Source organism: Crocodylus siamensis, chromosome 11, assembly GCF_052110815.1.
Source record: "Crocodylus siamensis isolate JL-2025a chromosome 11, ASM5211081v1, whole genome shotgun sequence".
NCBI lineage: Eukaryota > Metazoa > Chordata > Crocodylia > Crocodylidae > Crocodylus > Crocodylus siamensis.
Genome location: NC_143405.1, coordinates 66,683,943 through 66,701,168, shown reverse-complemented (window position 1 = coordinate 66,701,168; position 17,226 = coordinate 66,683,943). Strand labels below are relative to the sequence as shown.

Here is a 17,226-nt window from a genome sequence, read left to right as displayed (position 1 = left end):
CCGCGGGCGCGCCCGCCCGCCGCCTGCGGCGAAAGTGCGGTTGCTAGGGGCCGCGCGGCGCTTTACCCAGCGGCCGCCCCGCGCCAGGCGCCGCCGCCGCCTCCATTGTTCCGGCCCGGCCCGGCCCCGCCGCCCATGGGCGCCCCGGGCCCGCCGTGCAGCGCCGCCAGCCCGTGAGTCCGCGCCGGCAGTGGGGGCCGCCCAGCGCGCGGGCCGGGGGCCTTGGCCGGGCAGGGCCGCGGGGCCGGGGCTGGGCCGGCCCGGGGCCCGCGGAGCCGCCGCCATGGGCGTGGACTTCGACGTGAAGACCTTCTGCCACAACCTGCGTGCCACCAAGCCACCCTACGAGTGCCCGGTGGGCACCTGCCGCAAGATCTACAAGAGCTACAGTGGGATCGAGTACCACCTGTACCACTACGACCACGACAACCCGCCGCCGCCCCAGCACGCCCCGCTGCGCAAGCACAAGAAGAAGGGGCGCCAGGCGCGCGCCGCCAACAAGCAGTCGCCCAGCCCCTCCGAGACCTCGCAGTCGCCGGGCCGCGAGGTGATGACCTACGCGCAGGCCCAGCGCATGGTGGAGGTGGACCTGCACGGCCGCGTGCACCGCATCAGCATCTTCGACAACCTGGACGTGGTGTCGGAGGACGAGGAGGCGCCCGAGGAGGTGCCCGAGAGCGGCAGCAACAAGGAGAACGCGGAGGCGCCGGCCGCCGTGCCCAAGGCCGCCAAGCACAAGAACAAGGAGAAGCGCAAGGACTCCAACCACCACCACCACGGCGCCGCGGCCGGCACCACGCCCAAGCTGCCCGAGGCCGTGTACCGGGAGCTGGAGCAGGACACCCCCGACGCCCCGCCGCGCCCCACCTCCTACTACAGGTACGGTCTGCGCGGGGTCGGGGCACCATGCCCCGGGCCTGTGGAGCTGCCCGCCCAGCCACGCTCCCTCCTGCAGGCCCCTGCGTGCACTTGCTGCGTCCTCCCCCCGCACCCTGTACCCACGTCCCGCGCTCTGCAGTGGCAGGGCCGCCTACAAGGTCTCCCACCAGCCACGGGGCTCTGCTCCGTGCAAGCCCTTCTCCAGCTATGACGGGGCCAGTCCAGAGATGACTGGCTGTGGCCGAGCGGGTGAACTGCCTCAGCACCTCGTGGAGGTGTGAGCACTGCGAGCTGGCAGGAGTGTTTGCATAGCGACCTGGGCCCTGGCTGCCTCTGCTGCAGAGCACGATGTCAGTGCTGCTCTGGTCTTGCTGGCTGTAGCAGAGGTCTCCCCGGCCACGTGTCTGGGCGTGCTGGAAGTTCCTGCGGTGGCAGACTGCTGCTGCTGTTGCTGCTTCTGGGCAAGGGACCAGAGGTTCATTTCTTTTCTATAAAGAAAGAAAGAAAATAATAAAAACAAAAATAATGCTCTCCACCCACAACTGGCCGGGGAGGAGCAGAGGCAGCTGCCTCTGCCTAGCCATACATGGGAGCACCTCCTCTGTCCTCCTGAGTGCCAGGGACACCTGCTGCACAAGCGCCAGGACACAAGAACCTGGCACTGCCGTGCCTTGAAACTGAGAGCGGTGGCCCCAGAGCAGCAACCTTGGGGCTCGCGCAGGTTCCCCTTGGTTGTCTTGTATCAGTGAGTGCCCCGTGCTCCCTCCCTCCCTCGCAGGTCAGGGAGCACTGTGTAGTCCAGCTCAGGCGGCGGTGCCGCATTGTGCTGCCACTCTGGGTGCTGGAGAATGGGTGCGAGCTGCAGCAGATCCTGCTTCCTGGGTCCCTTCTCCATCCCTGCTCTTCTGGGTCACAGCTGCTGCGTGGCTGCCACGATAAAACCCCCCTAGTCTAACCTGTCCCCTCTCTCCCTGAGGTGGGCTGCATGGGCCTGCACCCACGATGGGTGCTCATTCCCTCTCCCCTTCTCTTTGAGGTACATTGAGAAGTCAGCCGAGGAGCTGGATGAGGAGGTGGAGTATGACATGGATGAGGAGGATTACATCTGGCTGGACATCATGAACGAGCGGCGGAAGACGGAGGGTGTGAGCCCCATCCCCCAGGAGATCTTTGAGTACCTGATGGACCGGCTGGAGAAGGAGTCCTACTTTGAGAGCCACAACAAGGGGGACCCCAACGCACTAGTTGATGAGGACGCGGTCTGCTGCATCTGCAATGACGGGGAGTGTCAGAACAGCAACGTCATCCTCTTCTGCGACATGTGCAATCTGGCCGTTCACCAGGAGTGCTATGGCGTGCCCTACATCCCCGAGGGCCAGTGGCTGTGCAGGAGGTGCCTGCAGTCACCCTCCCGGGCTGTGGACTGTGCCCTGTGCCCCAACAAGGGCGGAGCTTTCAAACAGACGGACGATGGGCGCTGGGCACATGTGGTCTGTGCGCTCTGGATCCCGGAGGTGTGCTTTGCCAACACAGTGTTTCTAGAGCCTATCGACAGCATCGAGCACATCCCCCCAGCCCGCTGGAAGCTGACCTGCTACATCTGTAAGCAGCGTGGCTCCGGGGCCTGCATCCAGTGTCACAAGGCCAACTGCTACACTGCCTTCCACGTGACCTGTGCCCAGCAGGCTGGACTCTACATGAAGATGGAGCCTGTCCGCGAGATGGGAGCAAACGGCACCTCTTTCAGTGTGCGCAAGACAGCCTACTGTGACATCCACACGCCCCCGGGCTCCATGCGACGGCTCCCTGCCCTCTCTCACAGTGAGGGGGAGGAGGAAGATGAGGAGGAGGAAGAGGAGGGCAAAGGCTGGAGTTCGGAGAAGGTGAAGAAGGCAAAGGCCAAGTCCAGGATCAAAATGAAGAAGGCGAGGAAGATCCTGGCTGAGAAGCGAGCAGCAGCACCGGTGGTTTCCGTGCCCTGCATCCCCCCACATAGGTACGGCCAGGTACCTCCCATACACACAGGCCTCTGCCTTACTGCTTTGCAGCTCAGGTGTGGCCCTCACTTACAGGCGGCCTCACTGTCCCCAGCATTGCCTCTCCCCTCCTCCCCCCCACCTGCCTTAGCAAGCCCCTGCTGGCTTTGTTCTTAGGTAAGAGCTCAGGGGCCTACACCTCTGCTCTGCACTGTGCTGTGGTGCCATGGAGGTGGCTGGCCTGGAAGAGGCAGGAAGTTGGTGCCGTTAGACTAGCAGCAGAGAGCGAGCTCGGCTGGATGTGCCAGGAAGCAGCTGGGGGTTCCCAGGGCTCCTTTCCTGTTATACCGATCTCAGGGACACAGGAACAAGCTGTTGCCAGAGAGGGGGAGCTGTTAGCTGGCAGGCTAGTTTCCCCTGTGCCTCTGTGGACGGGTGGGGGCTTCATATCTGAGACTTCTTTGCCAGTGGCTGCGGTCTGGGTGAGCTGGCCGGGCTGGGGCTGAGCTGACGCTCTTGTCCAGCTGTCTCTTCATCCCAGCCCCAGAAGTCAGGGTTCCCAGCCCCGTCTGAGCCTCCTTTCTTGAGCACACCTGGAACCTGGCTCACTCCTGGGAAACCCCAGCTCGTGCCTGTACTTCTCACCATCTGTGCTGGCCCAAGTCAGCTGCCTCCTGCCGAGTCCCAGCCAGTTCTCCAGCATCCACGCAGTTTATGGGACCCAGTGTCCTAGATTTGATTGCCCGCGGGGCTAGGGCAGCTGCTGGGGAACACGGGAGTCGCAGTGAGGGAGAACTAGACTGGAGGCCCATCCTGCCCAGCCCCAAGTGTTTCTGAGAGGGGGACAGGAGCAGCTGGGGAGTAATTCGATACTACATCTCCCGCGGTCTCCTGTAGACAGGCTCTGGCCTAAGCCCTGGCATGGGACGTTTTTGTCCTTGTCCAGATGTGTGAGCATTGACTGTGAGAGCTCTGGGTGGTCTTTAGCCCTGAGCATACAGCCCCTTTGGAGCCTGGTGAGTTCCCGGCCTCAGGAGACACAGGCAATACTGCTGGCTGGCTCCTTTGAGCGTGATCTTGTCCCCCTTTAGTTTGTTGCGTGCTCCCTTGTCTGGGGTTACAAGGCAGGGAGCGCAGAGGAGCTGGGCCCAGGGAGTGACCATGGTGCTTCTGGCCCATCTGCCTCATGGCAGCATGTCTCCTCCACGGAGCACGTGCTCGAGGCTGGGCAGGGCTGGGCCTTTGAGCCTAGGTCCAGTCCCTGGACAGAAGTGTGGGGCTTGCTTCGCAGAGACGAAGGCTGCTTAGCAGCAGGGCTGGGGCATGGCGTACGGTGGCGACAGGTCTCTGGCTGTGCTGCAGCCTCTCCCAGCTCAGCTGGCCCTGTGTTCTGTTGCTGGTCTGCAGCCTCCTCTCCTGCAGGCTTTGCTGCTGTGTGATATGCTGGTGAGCTGCATGCATGCTGGCCTGCCTTGCTAGATCGCAGGATCGTGGGAAAGCTGGGCTGAAAGGGGCCTCGCAAGGGCAACTAGTCCAGCCCCTGCTCCAGGCAGGGTCCTCCCTAACTAAACCATCCTGGCCCCGTGTCTGTCCAGCCTGCCTTTGGAAACTTCCAAAGATGGAGATTCCACAGTGTCCCTAGGCAGCCTGTTCCAGTGCCTGCCCACCCTCGGCGTCAGAGCGGTCCTCCTCATCTCCAGCCTCACTTTCCTCTGCTGCCGCCTGTTGATGGGAATGTCATGGGAGACGGTGTCAGAAGCCTTGCTAAAGTCAAGGTACACCATATCCGATGCTCTCCTCTGTTCACGGAGCCTGTCACTTTATCATAGAAGGAATTTGGGTTGGTTGGGCACAGCTTGCTTTTGGTGAACCCAGACAGGCTGTTCCCAATCACCTGGTTCTCCTCTAGGTGCTTCACAATAGATTTCTTGAGGACCTGATTCATGAGCTTTCCAGGTATTGAGGTTAGGCGGACTGGTCTGGAGTTCCCCAGATCCTCCTCCTTTCCCTTCTTAAAGGTGGGCACTGTATGAGCCTTTTTCCAGTGGTCTGGGACCTCACCCGACCTCCCTGAGTTCTCAAAGAGGAGAGCTAATGACTTTGACGTTACCTCAGCCAGTTCCTTCAGTACCCTTGGGTGCATCCCATCTGGCTCTGCCAACTTGAAAGCATCTAACTTCTCTAAGTAATCCCTAACCTGTTCTACTCAAGGCTGTTTGTCCCCTTCCCTATCTTTGCTGCCAGTGATGCCCCGGTCTCTGAAATGTGAAGTAAGACTGGCATTAGATGCTTCAGCCTTCTCTGCATCCTCCATAGCTACATTGCCTTCTGCATTCCATAGGGAATCTGCGATTTCTCTGCTCTTCCTCTTCTTCTTGACATGTGGACCCTTTTCTATTGCCTTTTAAAGCCTTGCCAGTTGCATCTCAAATCATGCCTTGATCTTCCTAAGTTTCTCCCTGCTCACCCATGCAGTTTTCTTGTACTCTTCCCTAGTGCTGTGGCCAAGTTCTGTAGGCTTCCTCTGTGAGCTTCAGCTCACTGAAGAGATTGAAGAGAGCCTAGTCAGGCTGGCCTCCTTTGTCCTCCTGTTCTTCCATTGCATTGGGATAGCTTGCTCCTGTGCCGTTCAGAGGGCCTTCTTGAAATCTAGCCAGCTCCCCTGGACTCCTTTACCTCTCTGACTCGCCACCCAGGGGACCTGCCTGCCAGTTCCCTAAGTGTGCTACAGTCTGGAGCATGCAGAGCAGCCTGGGCATGCTTGCCTGAGACGCTGCTAATCAGGGCTGGCATTAAGTGACTTGGACGAGGGGGTAAAAAGCACCCTGTTCAAATTCGCTGATGACACTAACATGTGGGGGGACGTGGGCATACTACAGGGAAGCAACAGGCTACAGTCGGACCTAGACAGGCTACAAGGGTGGGCGGATGAGAATAGGATGGGATTCAACACAGACAAGTGCAAAGTTATGCACCTGGGGAGGAACGACCGGCACCATACCTACAGGTTGGGGAACTCCCCTCTTGTCAGCACGGAGGCGGAAGAGGATCTTGGAGTCGTAATTGACTCCAAGATGAACATGGGCCAGCAGTGTGGGGAGGCAGTCAGGAAGGCCAACCGCACCTTGTCGTGCATCCACAGATGCATCTCGAGCAGGTCCAGGGAGGTGATCCTCCCCCTCTATGTGGCCTTGGTCAGGCCGCAGCTGGAGTACTGTGTCCAGGTCTGGGCGCCGCACTTCAAGAGGGATGTGGACAGCATGGAGAGGGTCCAGAGGAGGCCACTCACATGATCAGGGAGCAGCAGGGCAGGCCCTATGAGGAGAGGCGACGGGACCTGAACCTGTTCAGCCTCCAAAAGAGAAGGCTGAGGGGGGATCTTGTGGCCTGTTATAAACTAGTCAGGGGGGACCAGCAGGCATTCGGGGAGTCCCTGTTCCCCCCAAGCACTGCCAGGAGTGACCAGGAATAACGGTCACAAGCTGGCAGAGGGCGGGTTTAGGCTAGATATCAGGAGGTGCAACTTCACGGTCGAGGCGGCTAGGATCTGGAACCAACTTCCAAGAGAAGTGGTGCAGGCTCCTGCCCTGGGGGGGTCTTTAAGAGGACTCGATCTACTCGGGTCCCTTCCAACCCTAGAAACTATGAAACTAAGTGCTGCCTGCATGTGTGGGGCAACAGAAGGCAGCCCTGGCAGGTGCACCCGTGGGCTGGGTGTGGTGAGGATCTTGTATGGGCCTGTGCAGCAGGCATTGGCTGGCCCCAGAGGCAGAGCACATGCCTCCCAGGAACCTCCTTCCCTCCCTGTCCTGCTCATTGCCCAACTTCTGCATTCCTGAGGGAGGAGCCACAGAGTCTCCAGGCAGCAGAAGCAGCTGCAGCAGGGACCTTTGGCCAGGCTGAATTGCCTGCGGTCTGCGCTGGGTGTTCTCTGCCCTGTGCTGCCGGCTGTGTGCTCCAGCCCTCTCCCTGAACCTCCCCAGCTCAGCTCCCCCCTGGGTGCCCCCGTACCAGTGTCCTGCCCTGTCTCTCACCCGCTCGGCTGATTCCCCTCCTAAATGCCTCCTCCACATGTGCACAACAACGTTTGCTCTCTGCTATGTGCACTTCCCTGCCCCCCAGTCTGCCTGGGGTGGCTGTGGAGGAGAGTCCTGCTGCCTCCCTGCTGCTGGTCAGCTTGTGCTCACTAACTGTACACTGCAGGCTCGCCCGAGGGGTGCCTTGTCTGAACCCAGCGGCAGGCCTGGGCACTACCATGACGCGTGTGATTCAAGGCTGCCAGACACCTGGCTGCTTTGTTACTCTCATGCACCATCCCCCGCCTGGTCCCCCGGGGAGGGTTTGTGGGGAAGAGGGTAACCAGCCCTCTAAGCTCATGTGGCATCTGCCCCACTTCCAGAGAAGCAAGGGGGACCCCCTGCCTTTCTGAGGTGCTCCTGCGCCACCAGCTCGCCTGGCACTGCAGCAGTCCCCTCAGCCACATAGAGCAGCAGTGCGGGGCCTGCCAGTGGTACCTTTGGCAGCTCAGACTCTGCTGTGGCTGACTGCATGCGTTTTCTCATTTCTCTCAGGCTCAGTAAGATCACCAACCGCTTAACCATCCAGAGGAAGAGCCAGTTCATGCAGAGGCTTCACAGCTACTGGACGCTGAAGAGGCAGTCCCGCAACGGGGTCCCTCTGCTGCGCCGGCTCCAGACGCACTTGCAGTCTCAAAGGAACTGCGATCAGGTAGGGGCTCCCTGCCTGGTGAGGAGGCAGCCCAGGGCCCAGAGCATTTGCTGCATGTGGTGCCTGCAGTTTCATGTAGGAAGGAAAACCCCTGGGTGCCTGCCACTGCTGCTCCAGCAGCCTCTACTGCCCTTGGCGTCACAGACTTGGCAGGCAGCGACTCCTGCCAAAGCCTTGGGGGGGCAGGGGAGGGGGAGCAGATGTGAGGGCCCAGATAGGGCTGTTGGTAATGAAATGTGAACCCTGGCGGAAATGGCGCATCAAGCCCCCCCACACCCTTTGTCCCAGCTTGCTGCCATGGGGGGGCTGTGTCCCTACCCATCCCATAGCCTCTGCTGTTCCTGCAGAGAGACACTGAGGATAAGAACTGGGCCCTCAAGGAACAGCTGAAATCCTGGCAGCGCCTCCGCCATGACCTGGAGCGCGCACGCCTGCTGGTGGAACTGATCCGCAAGAGGGAGAAGCTTAAGAGAGAGACGGTAAGGACTGCGAGCCCTCCTGGGGGACCATCACCCTCAGCCCCTTGCTCACTGTGCTGTGCCCTGCATGTGGGGCACGGGGCTGGGGGAGACATTGCCTCCATTTCCCAGGGCAGCGCTAGGCAGAGCCGGAACCAGTTCTGCTGGTGCCAAGGCCCCTGCGTGTGGCTATTGTGTGAGCAGGGTGATGCCAGCAGTGGCTGCTTCTTCCTGTGTGGGTCTGTGGGGCCTGTGGCCCTGGCTGCCTAGCCAGGACAGGCGCCATGCATGGGAGCAAAAGCTCCTGGCTCAGAGGCACCGTGTCTGTGTGTTCCAGATCAAGGTCCAGCAGGTGGCACTGGAAATGCAGCTGACGCCTTTCCTCATCCTCCTCCGCAAGACTCTGGAGCAGCTGCAGGAGAAGGACACGGGCAACATCTTCAGCGAGCCGGTCCCTCTGTCTGAGGTAACAGAACTCTACGAAGTAAGAACCCCCTCCCCCAGCTTTCTGCTTCACTTGCACTCGACCCGGGCTTGTGCACGGGCACCCAGACCGCTGGCGCGGCCAGGGGGCAGCTGGGAGCAGGCCAGCTTGTCCCAGTGGCGGTTGTTGAGGGGATGCAGGGCAGAACTGCTGCCCTACTGACCAGGTTGAGCTTGGCTGTGGCTCACACCCTGCGGGCTGGCGGCTGCTGCTGACAGAGAGCTGAAAGGCTCCGTGCTCTTTGTGCACGTCAGTGATCTCAGCATGCAGCAGGCCAGGCTGGGGGAGCAGGGTTTCCTGCCGGGAATGGCAGCTGCTGGCAGCCAGCAAATGTCATGCTTCGCACTGCCCCTCAGGTGCGCCATTGGTGGAGCCGGGAATGGATACAAACAGCGTCTGGCCTCCGAGCAGCCCCCGGCACAGTGGGAAGTGTGGCTCGAGGCTGTGGGCTACAGTCCAGTTGGGGGGAACCATGTACAACCAGCGCCTGCAGGTCCGGGCCCAGGGGCTGCAGCAGTGCCAGGGCGTCCCTGCCTGCGCTGCTGCTGGCTCCACCTCATTGGTTTGTGTGTCGCCCCCACACCTATGCCCTCCCAGGAATGGAAGCAAACTGCTTCTCTGCCCCGGGGAATTAATTCTGGATGCTGTGGCCCGCAGGCTAGAGGATCCGGCTGGCTCAGAAACATGGTGGGGCTGGGGGCACCTCCACGGTGCTCTGCCTTGTGTTTCTGTGAGCTGCAGCATGCAGGCAGCGTGCGGAGCCAGATCCAAGATCCAGGAGCTCTGGGGCTTTGCCATTCCCTTTGGTCACGCAGGGCAGGAGGCGCATTTGGGATGGAGCACCAGCGAGCAGAGCCTCTAACAGCCACTTTCTTAGAGCAGGTGGTCACGAGGTGGAGCTCCTGCCTCTGAGCTCTGGCGCCTTCCTTTGCAGGTCCCAGACTACCTGGACCACATCAAGAAGCCAATGGACTTCCAAACTATGAAACAGAACCTGGAGGCCTATCGCTACCTGAACTTCGACGATTTCGAGGAGGACTTCAACCTCATCATCAATAACTGCTTGAAGTACAATGCCAAGGACACCATCTTCTACCGGGCGGCCATCCGGCTGCGAGAGCAGGGGGGCTCCGTGTTGCGCCAGGCTCGCCGCCAGGCAGACAAGATGGGCATTGACTTTGAGACGGGCATGCACTTCCCTCACTGCTTGCCTGTGGATGATGCTCAGTGCCCAGGCATCGAGGATGGTGGGTACCAACTCCCAGTCCTGGGGATCAAAGGGTTGACCCGGGAGTCAGAGCTGGAGTTTTATCAGATTGTTGGGGGCCTGGGCAGGGCAGAAACAGTCCTGAACATGTGTTGTCCACCATCCCTATCCCTCTGGTGAGGTCTCTTCCTTGCACTGCTCCCTGCGAGGTTGAGGTGGGGTGGTGAGCCCACTGAGGCTGTTGGGCAGCAGGATGGGGCAGTACTGCATTTTGAGTTGGGGCCAGAGAGCTGTTCCAGGGACCTTCTAGCCCTAAAATGGCCTGAGTCCCCTCCCCAGTCAATCCTCAGCATTGTCCCTGTTTGCAGTTTGTGGTGAGCTGCCAGGGTGCGGCGGGGGGGTGCCCTTGCTGCGTGACTGCACAGTGTTGCCTGAAAGAAATGAAACAGGCGCTTGAGAGCTGGACTTCCCTGCCATGGCTCCACCCTGGGGGACGGGTCAGTGTAGTGTTGTGCCCCCGGGTGGCCCCTGGACAGATTCTCTCTCTGGTTGGAGCACACGCCCCTTCTCATTCACCCGCTTACTGTGGGGTGGTGTCTGCCTGTGCGTGGTGGCCGTGTAGAGCTGCTGCTATGTGCCCCTTGGCCAGGCATCTCTTCCCTCTAGTCCCTGACTCTGGTCCTGGCTTGTCTTGGCTTTCTGTAGCCTGCAGTGGGTGTGTGGAGCAGAACCCCTGGCTGAGAGACGATCTTGTCTGCCCAGGTCCATCCCCGCCCTGCGGCAGTCTGGCAGCCCACTAGGGTAGAGAGGCCAGGAGCTGAGCAGGAACTAAGGGTGTGGGGATGTCCTTGTGCCTGGGAGGGGACTATCCTTTCCCTGCCCCACTATGGCCCAGATTGTGCTGACTTCCTCCCTGATGCATCCCAGTGTCCTGTTCTTGTCACTCCCCGGTGCCAGGTGGAAGCATGCTGCTGCCCCCGCCAATGTTGTGCTGCCCCTGAGCTTTTCATCTATCCTCTTGTGGGACCAGGAGAGATCCATGCCTCTCACCCATGTGCCTCTCTCTACCCCCAGAGGATGCACGGCTGCTGCTGACAGAGAACCAGAAGCACCTGCCCTTGGAGGAGCAACTGAAGATCTTGCTGGAGCGGCTGGATGAGGTTAACACGGGGAAGCAGAGCATTGGACGCTCCCGCCGGGCCAAGATGATCAAGAAAGAGATCACCATCCTGCGCCGGAAGCTGGCACACCCTCGGGAGCTGGGCCGGGAGGTGCTGGATAGGCACGGAGGCTCTGCCAGGGGCATCCTGCAGCCCCACAACCCCTGTGAGAAGGACACACAGACTGACAGTGCAGCTGAGGAGAGCAGCAGCCAGGAAACTGGCAAAGGTAGTGGCCACATGGGGGCCCATGCCCTAGCAGAGTTCCAGGCTGATGTGTGAATAGGGGCATGGAGTGGAGGGGCTGCCCCTGCCATGTCCCTGCAGCAAAAGGGGCCAGGGCAGCTCCATGCAGAGAGTGGGGGTCACAGCCAGCATGCTTGAAGTCTGGCCTGGAGTAGCCTGGTCCCCTCCAACAGGAGAGGCTGCAGTGGGTGGAGGCAAGGGTCCCCCCTTCTCTCTGGAGTGCAGCTGAGGTCCCCTCCTCAAGCCTGGTGGCAGAGCAGGATCAGTGCAAGCCATTGGGAAAACAAGGGAGCAGCTGAAGCTGCACCTTCCAGAAGTGTTTGAGAGCCCAGCCGCACCAGAGCCTCACTCCTGGTGTGATGAGACTCTGGCTCTGAGAGCAGCAAAGCCAGGGTGAGAACCCTGCAGGGCAGCTCGCTGCAGGAGAAGTCCCAGGGCTGGCCCTCCTTTCTGTACGCTGGGCTCACGTGGGCTTGACACCTGCTTCCCCCCGCCACCTCTGTTTTAGGCTTGGGCCCTAACTCCTCCTCCACCCCAGCGCATGAAGTTGGCCGTAGAACCTCTGTGCTCTTCTCCAAGAAGAACCCCAAAACTGCAGGACCCCCAAAGCGGCCAGGGCGCCCTCCCAAGAATCGGGAGAGCCAGCTGGTCCCTGGGCATGGGAGCAGCCCCATCGGCCCCCCACAGCTTCCAATAATGGGAGGGTCACAGCGGCAGCGGAAGAGGGTAAGAAAGAGCCCACACCAGAGCTCCAGCTCGGACAGTGACAGTGATAAATCTGCTGAGGAGCCTCCCATGGGTGAGTGTGGCAGCCCCAGCCCTGTGGGAGTCTGTTGTGGGGTTCAGGACTGGGGGCTGCGCATAGCTCATGCTGCCCCTCTGCCTGTCTGCTGCAGACCTGCCTGCCAATGGCTTCAGCAGCGGAAACCAACCCGTGAAGAAGAGCTTCCTGGTGTACCGCAACGACTGCAACCTGCCCCGAAGCAGCTCTGACTCAGAATCCAGCAGCAGCAGCAGCAGCAGCGCCGCCTCCGATCGCACCAGGTGCGGCACTTTGGCATGGCCAGGCAGCCTCCTGCCTGGCCTGGAGCTCCCCCAGGGTGTGGGCTCCTCCAGCCTTTGGCAGCCCCCTCAAGCATTGCCCCTCCGGAGGCTGCAGTGCTGTGGGGTGCCATGCAGTACCCCACCTTCTCCCATAACATGGGAGAAGGATCTTCCTCTCCCCAAGGGTGCTGACTGCAGCAGGAGCAGGAAGCCAGTGCCTACATGGCTCTCAGCAGCCTAACTGCTCACTCCCTCCCCCACAGCACCACACCCTCCAAGCAGGGCAGAGGGAAGCCCTCCTTCTCCCGCGTGAACTTCCCAGAGGACAGCAGCGAGGACACGTCTGGGACGGAGAATGAGTCCTACTCCGTCGGCACCGGGCGAGGTGTTGGGCACAGCAGTGAGTGTTTTGAGCTCTCGCACAGCAATCCCAGTTTCTGTGGCAGCAAGGAGGGGCAGTGCTGACTCTCTTCCCTCCTACCCCCCTTCCTCTCTCCTTCGGTGCAGTGGTGCGGAAGAGCATTGGCCGTGGGGCAGGGTGGTTGTCAGAAGACGAGGACTCCTCTCTGGATGCCCTGGACTTGGTGTGGGCCAAGTGCCGGGGATACCCATCGTACCCAGCATTGGTGAGTATGGCACATACTATTCCACCCAGGTATGGGGCCTGGCCACAAACCATCCAATATAGGTGCTTGCTCTGCAGGGAGCCAGACTGCCTGGCCACATGTTGGATGGGGCACAGGGACTCCCTGTCCAGCAGCACAGAACCGCCAGTTCCCTGCACACCTGGACCCTTGCAGGGTGCAGGCTGTATAGCTCTGCTTCCCAGCAATCTGGAGTGGGCCAGGAGCTGTAGCCCCCACTGCCTGCCCCAGAGAGCTCACAGTTAGGGCAGGACGGCACAGGATGCTGACGTGGGCACTGTGAAGTAGGACACAACTGGCCGGGGGTCTAAGCACATGGTCTCATTTAGGGACAGTGGCACAAGACCCACAGCTGACAGCAGAGACTGCCCTGGGGCTGGCAGCTGTCACTGAAGAGATGGCTTCCAGGAGGCACCGCCTCTTCCTGCATTCCTGGCGCCATGGAGAGAGCGCCTGCTGCTGCCTGGCTCAGCCGCCAGCAGGCAAACTGAACCTGAGAATCGCTGAGCACAGCACAGGGAGCGCTGATCTGCCGCGGGTGCTCCCACACCTTGCATCTCCACACTCTCCCCAGCTGCCTGACAGACACCGGGGCACTGAGAATGGGGCAGAGAAGGGCAGAAAGGAGGATCAGGGTCTGGAACGGCTTCCAGACAGGGCCTCCCAGCTTAGAGAGACGACAGGATACAACAGAGGTCTGTAGAGTGTGGGTGGGTCAGTAGGGATTTCCTGTTTACCCTCTCAGAACTAAGGCCACGAAAGTAGGAAGTGGGTTTCAGCCGCTAACTTTTGGAGCTCGTTGCTGCACAGGGTCGTAGAGCTGACTGACCGATCAACCAGGGTCGAATGAGGATCAGACAGACTTGTGCTGGACGGGGTGGTGGGCACAACCCATTAGAGCTATGGGTGTGGGCTCCATCTGGGTCTTTCCTGGGCCTCTAAAGGCAGGAAACTGTAAGGGCAGGAACAGATCAGTCTGGTAGACCCTGCATAAATTCTACTGCTCTTAAGATGTGCTTTGTGGTGTTGCAATACAGCCGTGGGCGGGATGGACCTGTGGTCTGGCCCAGGACAGCAGCACATCCGTTCTTATGGGCAGAGACTGCAGCACAGAGCTACACTGGGGTCCTAGAACCAATGATCCAGTGTTTCTGGGGTATGAGTGCAGCAGTCTGGAACAAAGGGCCCTGCTCTGGCATCTCCTTCAGCTGTGGGGATTTCCCAGGCTTTGCCAGTTGCACCCTCGCCCTCCCCCCTCTGCTCCATGTAGCGGGAGGTTTTAAGCCTCCCCCAGCAGGGCCGTGCTGCTGGAGCCTGGGCTGGGCTGGGCTGTGCCGATGCTTCTGCTGGGACCAACCCTACAGGGTCTGGGCTGGACGGTCTGCGCCTGGGGTCAAACTGATGCCAGATTTGGGGTCAGTCCATACCATGGTTAGACTGGCACAGAGTGGGGGGGCTGCAGCAGGGGCACGGCCTCTACCCGGGACTTGACTGTATATTGACATTTGATAGAAGTGGGGTGTTGGCCGCTGTGGGTCCCTGTGTTACCTGTGGTAGGTGCAAGCGTTAGGTCTGCTGTCAGGGTCGATGATAGTTTTACGAGGAGTCTAGACAGGATTTGTACAGGAAGGTTTGACCTCTCCAGCCCCACGTCTCTACGCCCCTGCGAGTGTTGGTGGTATAAACCTGGGCTTCTGCCGGAGCACGATGCGGAGCCAGCAGCTCGGTCTGCTCTCAGCTGGCCACCCGCCCAACTGTCCGGGCGGGCTCTGGCCCACACCTGCTCACCCCAGCCTGGCTTTGTTTCCCCACCGCTCTGGCAGATCATCGACCCCAAAATGCCGCGGGAGGGCATGTTCCACCACGGCGTCCCCATCCCCGTGCCGCCCCTGGAGGTGCTGAAGCTGGGCGAGCAGATGACTCAGGAAGCACGGGAGCACCTCTATCTGGTCCTCTTCTTTGACAACAAGCGGACCTGGTAAGGAGGAGGCCGGGCTCCCCGGGCGCGTGGGGGGCGGGGGCCGCGCGGTGACCCAGCTGCCCCTTTCCCTGCAGGCAGTGGCTGCCCCGGACCAAGCTGGTGCCTCTCGGGGTGAACCAGGACCTGGACAAGGAGAAGATGCTGGAGGGCCGCAAGTCAAACATCCGCAAGTCGGTGCAGATCGCCTACCACCGCGCCATGCAGCACCGCAACAAGGTGCAGGGCGAGCAGAGCAGTGACTCCAGCGAGAGCGACTAGGCCCCGGCTGCTGCTCGAGCCCGGCCCGGCCCGGCCGCGGCTCCCCCATCTCAGGGCAAGGGGCGCCCGGCGCGGCCGGCCCCCGTGCAGCTGGTCTGCGCGGGAGGGGCCGGGGCGGGGCCCGGACGGAGCGGGCAGCGGGCGGCTCCCGGCGGCCGGGCCCAGCGGCGCTGTGCGGGAGGCGGCCCGGCCTGCCGCCGGGAAGGCCCCGCTCCGCGCTCGGCGCCGCCGCCGTTTGTATTTATTTTGACGGAAGAAAAATCTATCGGTTCTTAGAAAATAAACGGTCTATTTGCACCGCGGCTCCGCCCGCCGCCGGGGGGGGCAGCCTGCTTCCGGCCTGCGGGCCATAGAGCGGCCCACCCGGCTTCCGGCAGCGACAGCCGCCTCTGGCGCCGCCATGCAGCGGCGCACGCCGGGCCCCGGCCTTTGGCGGGCGCTGCCCTGCGCTCGCTCCGAGCTAAGCCTCGACCTGGTGCTGAGCTGCGGCCAGGTCTTCCGGTCAGTGCGCCCAGCCTTCCGGTCGCTGGCGCCGGGCTTCCGGGCGGTGCGGCCGGGTTTCCGGTCGGGGGGGCGGGCCGGGAGCGCCTCCCCCCTGACCGGGCGCGCGCAGGTGGCGGGAGCGCAGCGCCGGGCACTGGACGGGCGAGCTGGGCGGCCGCGTGTGGACGCTGCGGCAGACGGAGGAGCAGCTCTGGTTCGCGGTGCACGCGGGGCCCGACCCGGACCCCGAGCCCGACCCCGGCCGCATCCTGCGCGACTACTTCCAGCTGGACGTGGCGCTGGCGCCGCTCTACGCGGCCTGGGCTGCCGCCGACCCCCGCTTCCAGCGCGCCGCCACCGCCTGCCCGGGTAGGGGCGGGGCCGGGCCGTGGGGGGCTGGGGGGCCGCGCCGCGCCGGGCCGGGCTGAGCGGGGGCCGGGCCGTGCCGCCCGCAGGCGTGCGCGTGTTGCGCCAGGACCCGCTCGAGTGCCTCGTCGCCTTCATCTGCTCGTCCAACAACCGGCTGCCGCGCATCGCCGCCATGGTGCAGCGCCTGTGCCGCGCCTTCGGGCGCCGCCTGGCCCGGCTGGGCCACGAGCCCTACCACGCCTTCCCCTCGCTGCAGGCGCTCGCAGGTCAGTGCCCGCTCCGCCCCGTCCCGCCCCCGCCCCGGCTCCTCCCTCCCTCCCTCCCTCCCGTCCCGCCCCGCAGGCCCCGAGGTGGAGGCCCGGCTGCGGGAGCTCGGCTTCGGGTACCGGGCGCGGTTCGTGAGCGGGGCGGCGCAGGCGGTGCTGCGGGACCTGGGTGCTGAGGGGCTGGAGCGGCTGCGCAGCGTGCCCTACGCGGAGGCCCAGCGGGTGCTGTGCTCCTTGCCCGGCGTGGGCGCCAAGGTGAGTGCGAGGCCCGGCGGGCACCTGCCCTGCCCCGTGCGCCGAGCCGGCGGTGACCTGCGTGTCCCGGCGTGGGCAGGTGGCCGACTGCGTGTGCCTCATGGCGCTGGACAAGCCCGAAGCCGTGCCCGTGGACACCCACGTGTGGCAGGTGGCGCGGCAGCGTTACGGGCTGGAGCTGGGCACGGCCACAAGGAGCCTGACGCCGCGGGTGTACCGGGAGACGGGTGAGTGGCAGTGGCTCGGGCCACGGCACGCCAGGGCCCCAGCTCCCTGCTCACCCGGCTTCTCTCCGCAGGGGACTTCTTCCGGCGGCTCTGGGGCCCCCGCGCAGGCTGGGCACAGGCGGTGAGTGCTGGGGGCCCCTGCCCTGCGCAGGGCGTCGCGTTGGTGCCACCCTCACCCCTTCTCTCCCCAGGTCCTGTTCTGTGCCGAGGTGACGCGGCCGCAGGGGGCCCCGTGTGCCAGCGCCAGGCCCAAGCGGGGCCGAGCCTGTCGCAGCCGCAGCCGCCTGGGCCCCTCCTAGACGCTGCGGCCGAGGCAGGGTGAGGGCAGCTGGAGCAGGGCGGGAGGTGCTGTGTGCTGAAGCCCCATTCCCCACGGCCAGGGCCGCACACTGCCCCGCCCCTGCCCCAGCCCATGCAGGGCCCTGCTGGCAGGGAGCTTGCCGCACAGGGGCTGGGGCTCTGCGGGGACCCTGCCCCTGCGCCCCCCGCCCCGTCACAGCACAGACAAGTCCTTTGTCTCTTTTCTTTAATACAAGCAACAAAATAGAAACAGCCATTCGA

At 62.6% G+C, this 17,226-nt stretch overlaps 2 protein-coding genes across 7 annotated transcripts; both read left to right on the top strand.

Moving 5' to 3' along the window:
• Positions 1-74: 74 nt before the first annotated feature.
• BRPF1 (bromodomain and PHD finger containing 1) lies at positions 75-15,067 on the top strand. 4 transcript variants are annotated; one of them, XM_090021661.1, is made up of 13 exons: positions 75-879; positions 1,916-2,875; positions 7,427-7,583; positions 7,913-8,062; positions 8,379-8,525; positions 9,460-9,772; positions 10,807-11,121; positions 11,647-11,937; positions 12,035-12,182; positions 12,446-12,582; positions 12,690-12,808; positions 14,650-14,804; positions 14,882-15,067. In XM_090021661.1, the coding sequence occupies exons 1-13, from the start codon at positions 284-286 to the stop codon at positions 15,063-15,065; spliced, it is 3,672 nt and encodes a 1,223-aa protein (XP_089877787.1). In that variant the 5' UTR covers positions 75-283; the 3' UTR covers positions 15,066-15,067. The 4 variants fall into 4 exon arrangements, with proteins under 4 accessions (XP_089877787.1, XP_089877789.1, XP_089877788.1 ...); XM_090021663.1 differs by having other exon boundaries at positions 76-879; positions 8,379-8,507; XM_090021662.1 differs by having other exon boundaries at positions 77-879; positions 7,931-8,062.
• Positions 15,068-15,434: 367 nt separating this feature from the next.
• Positions 15,435-17,217, top strand: OGG1 (8-oxoguanine DNA glycosylase). 3 transcript variants are annotated; one of them, XM_090021696.1, is made up of 7 exons: positions 15,435-15,566; positions 15,679-15,917; positions 16,004-16,183; positions 16,260-16,438; positions 16,518-16,665; positions 16,737-16,786; positions 16,857-17,217. In XM_090021696.1, the coding sequence occupies exons 1-7, from the start codon at positions 15,466-15,468 to the stop codon at positions 16,962-16,964; spliced, it is 1,005 nt and encodes a 334-aa protein (XP_089877822.1). In that variant the 5' UTR covers positions 15,435-15,465; the 3' UTR covers positions 16,965-17,217. The 3 variants fall into 3 exon arrangements, with proteins under 3 accessions (XP_089877822.1, XP_089877823.1, XP_089877821.1); XM_090021697.1 differs by lacking the exon at positions 16,737-16,786; XM_090021695.1 differs by having other exon boundaries at positions 16,737-17,217.
• Positions 17,218-17,226: the final 9 nt, after the last annotated feature.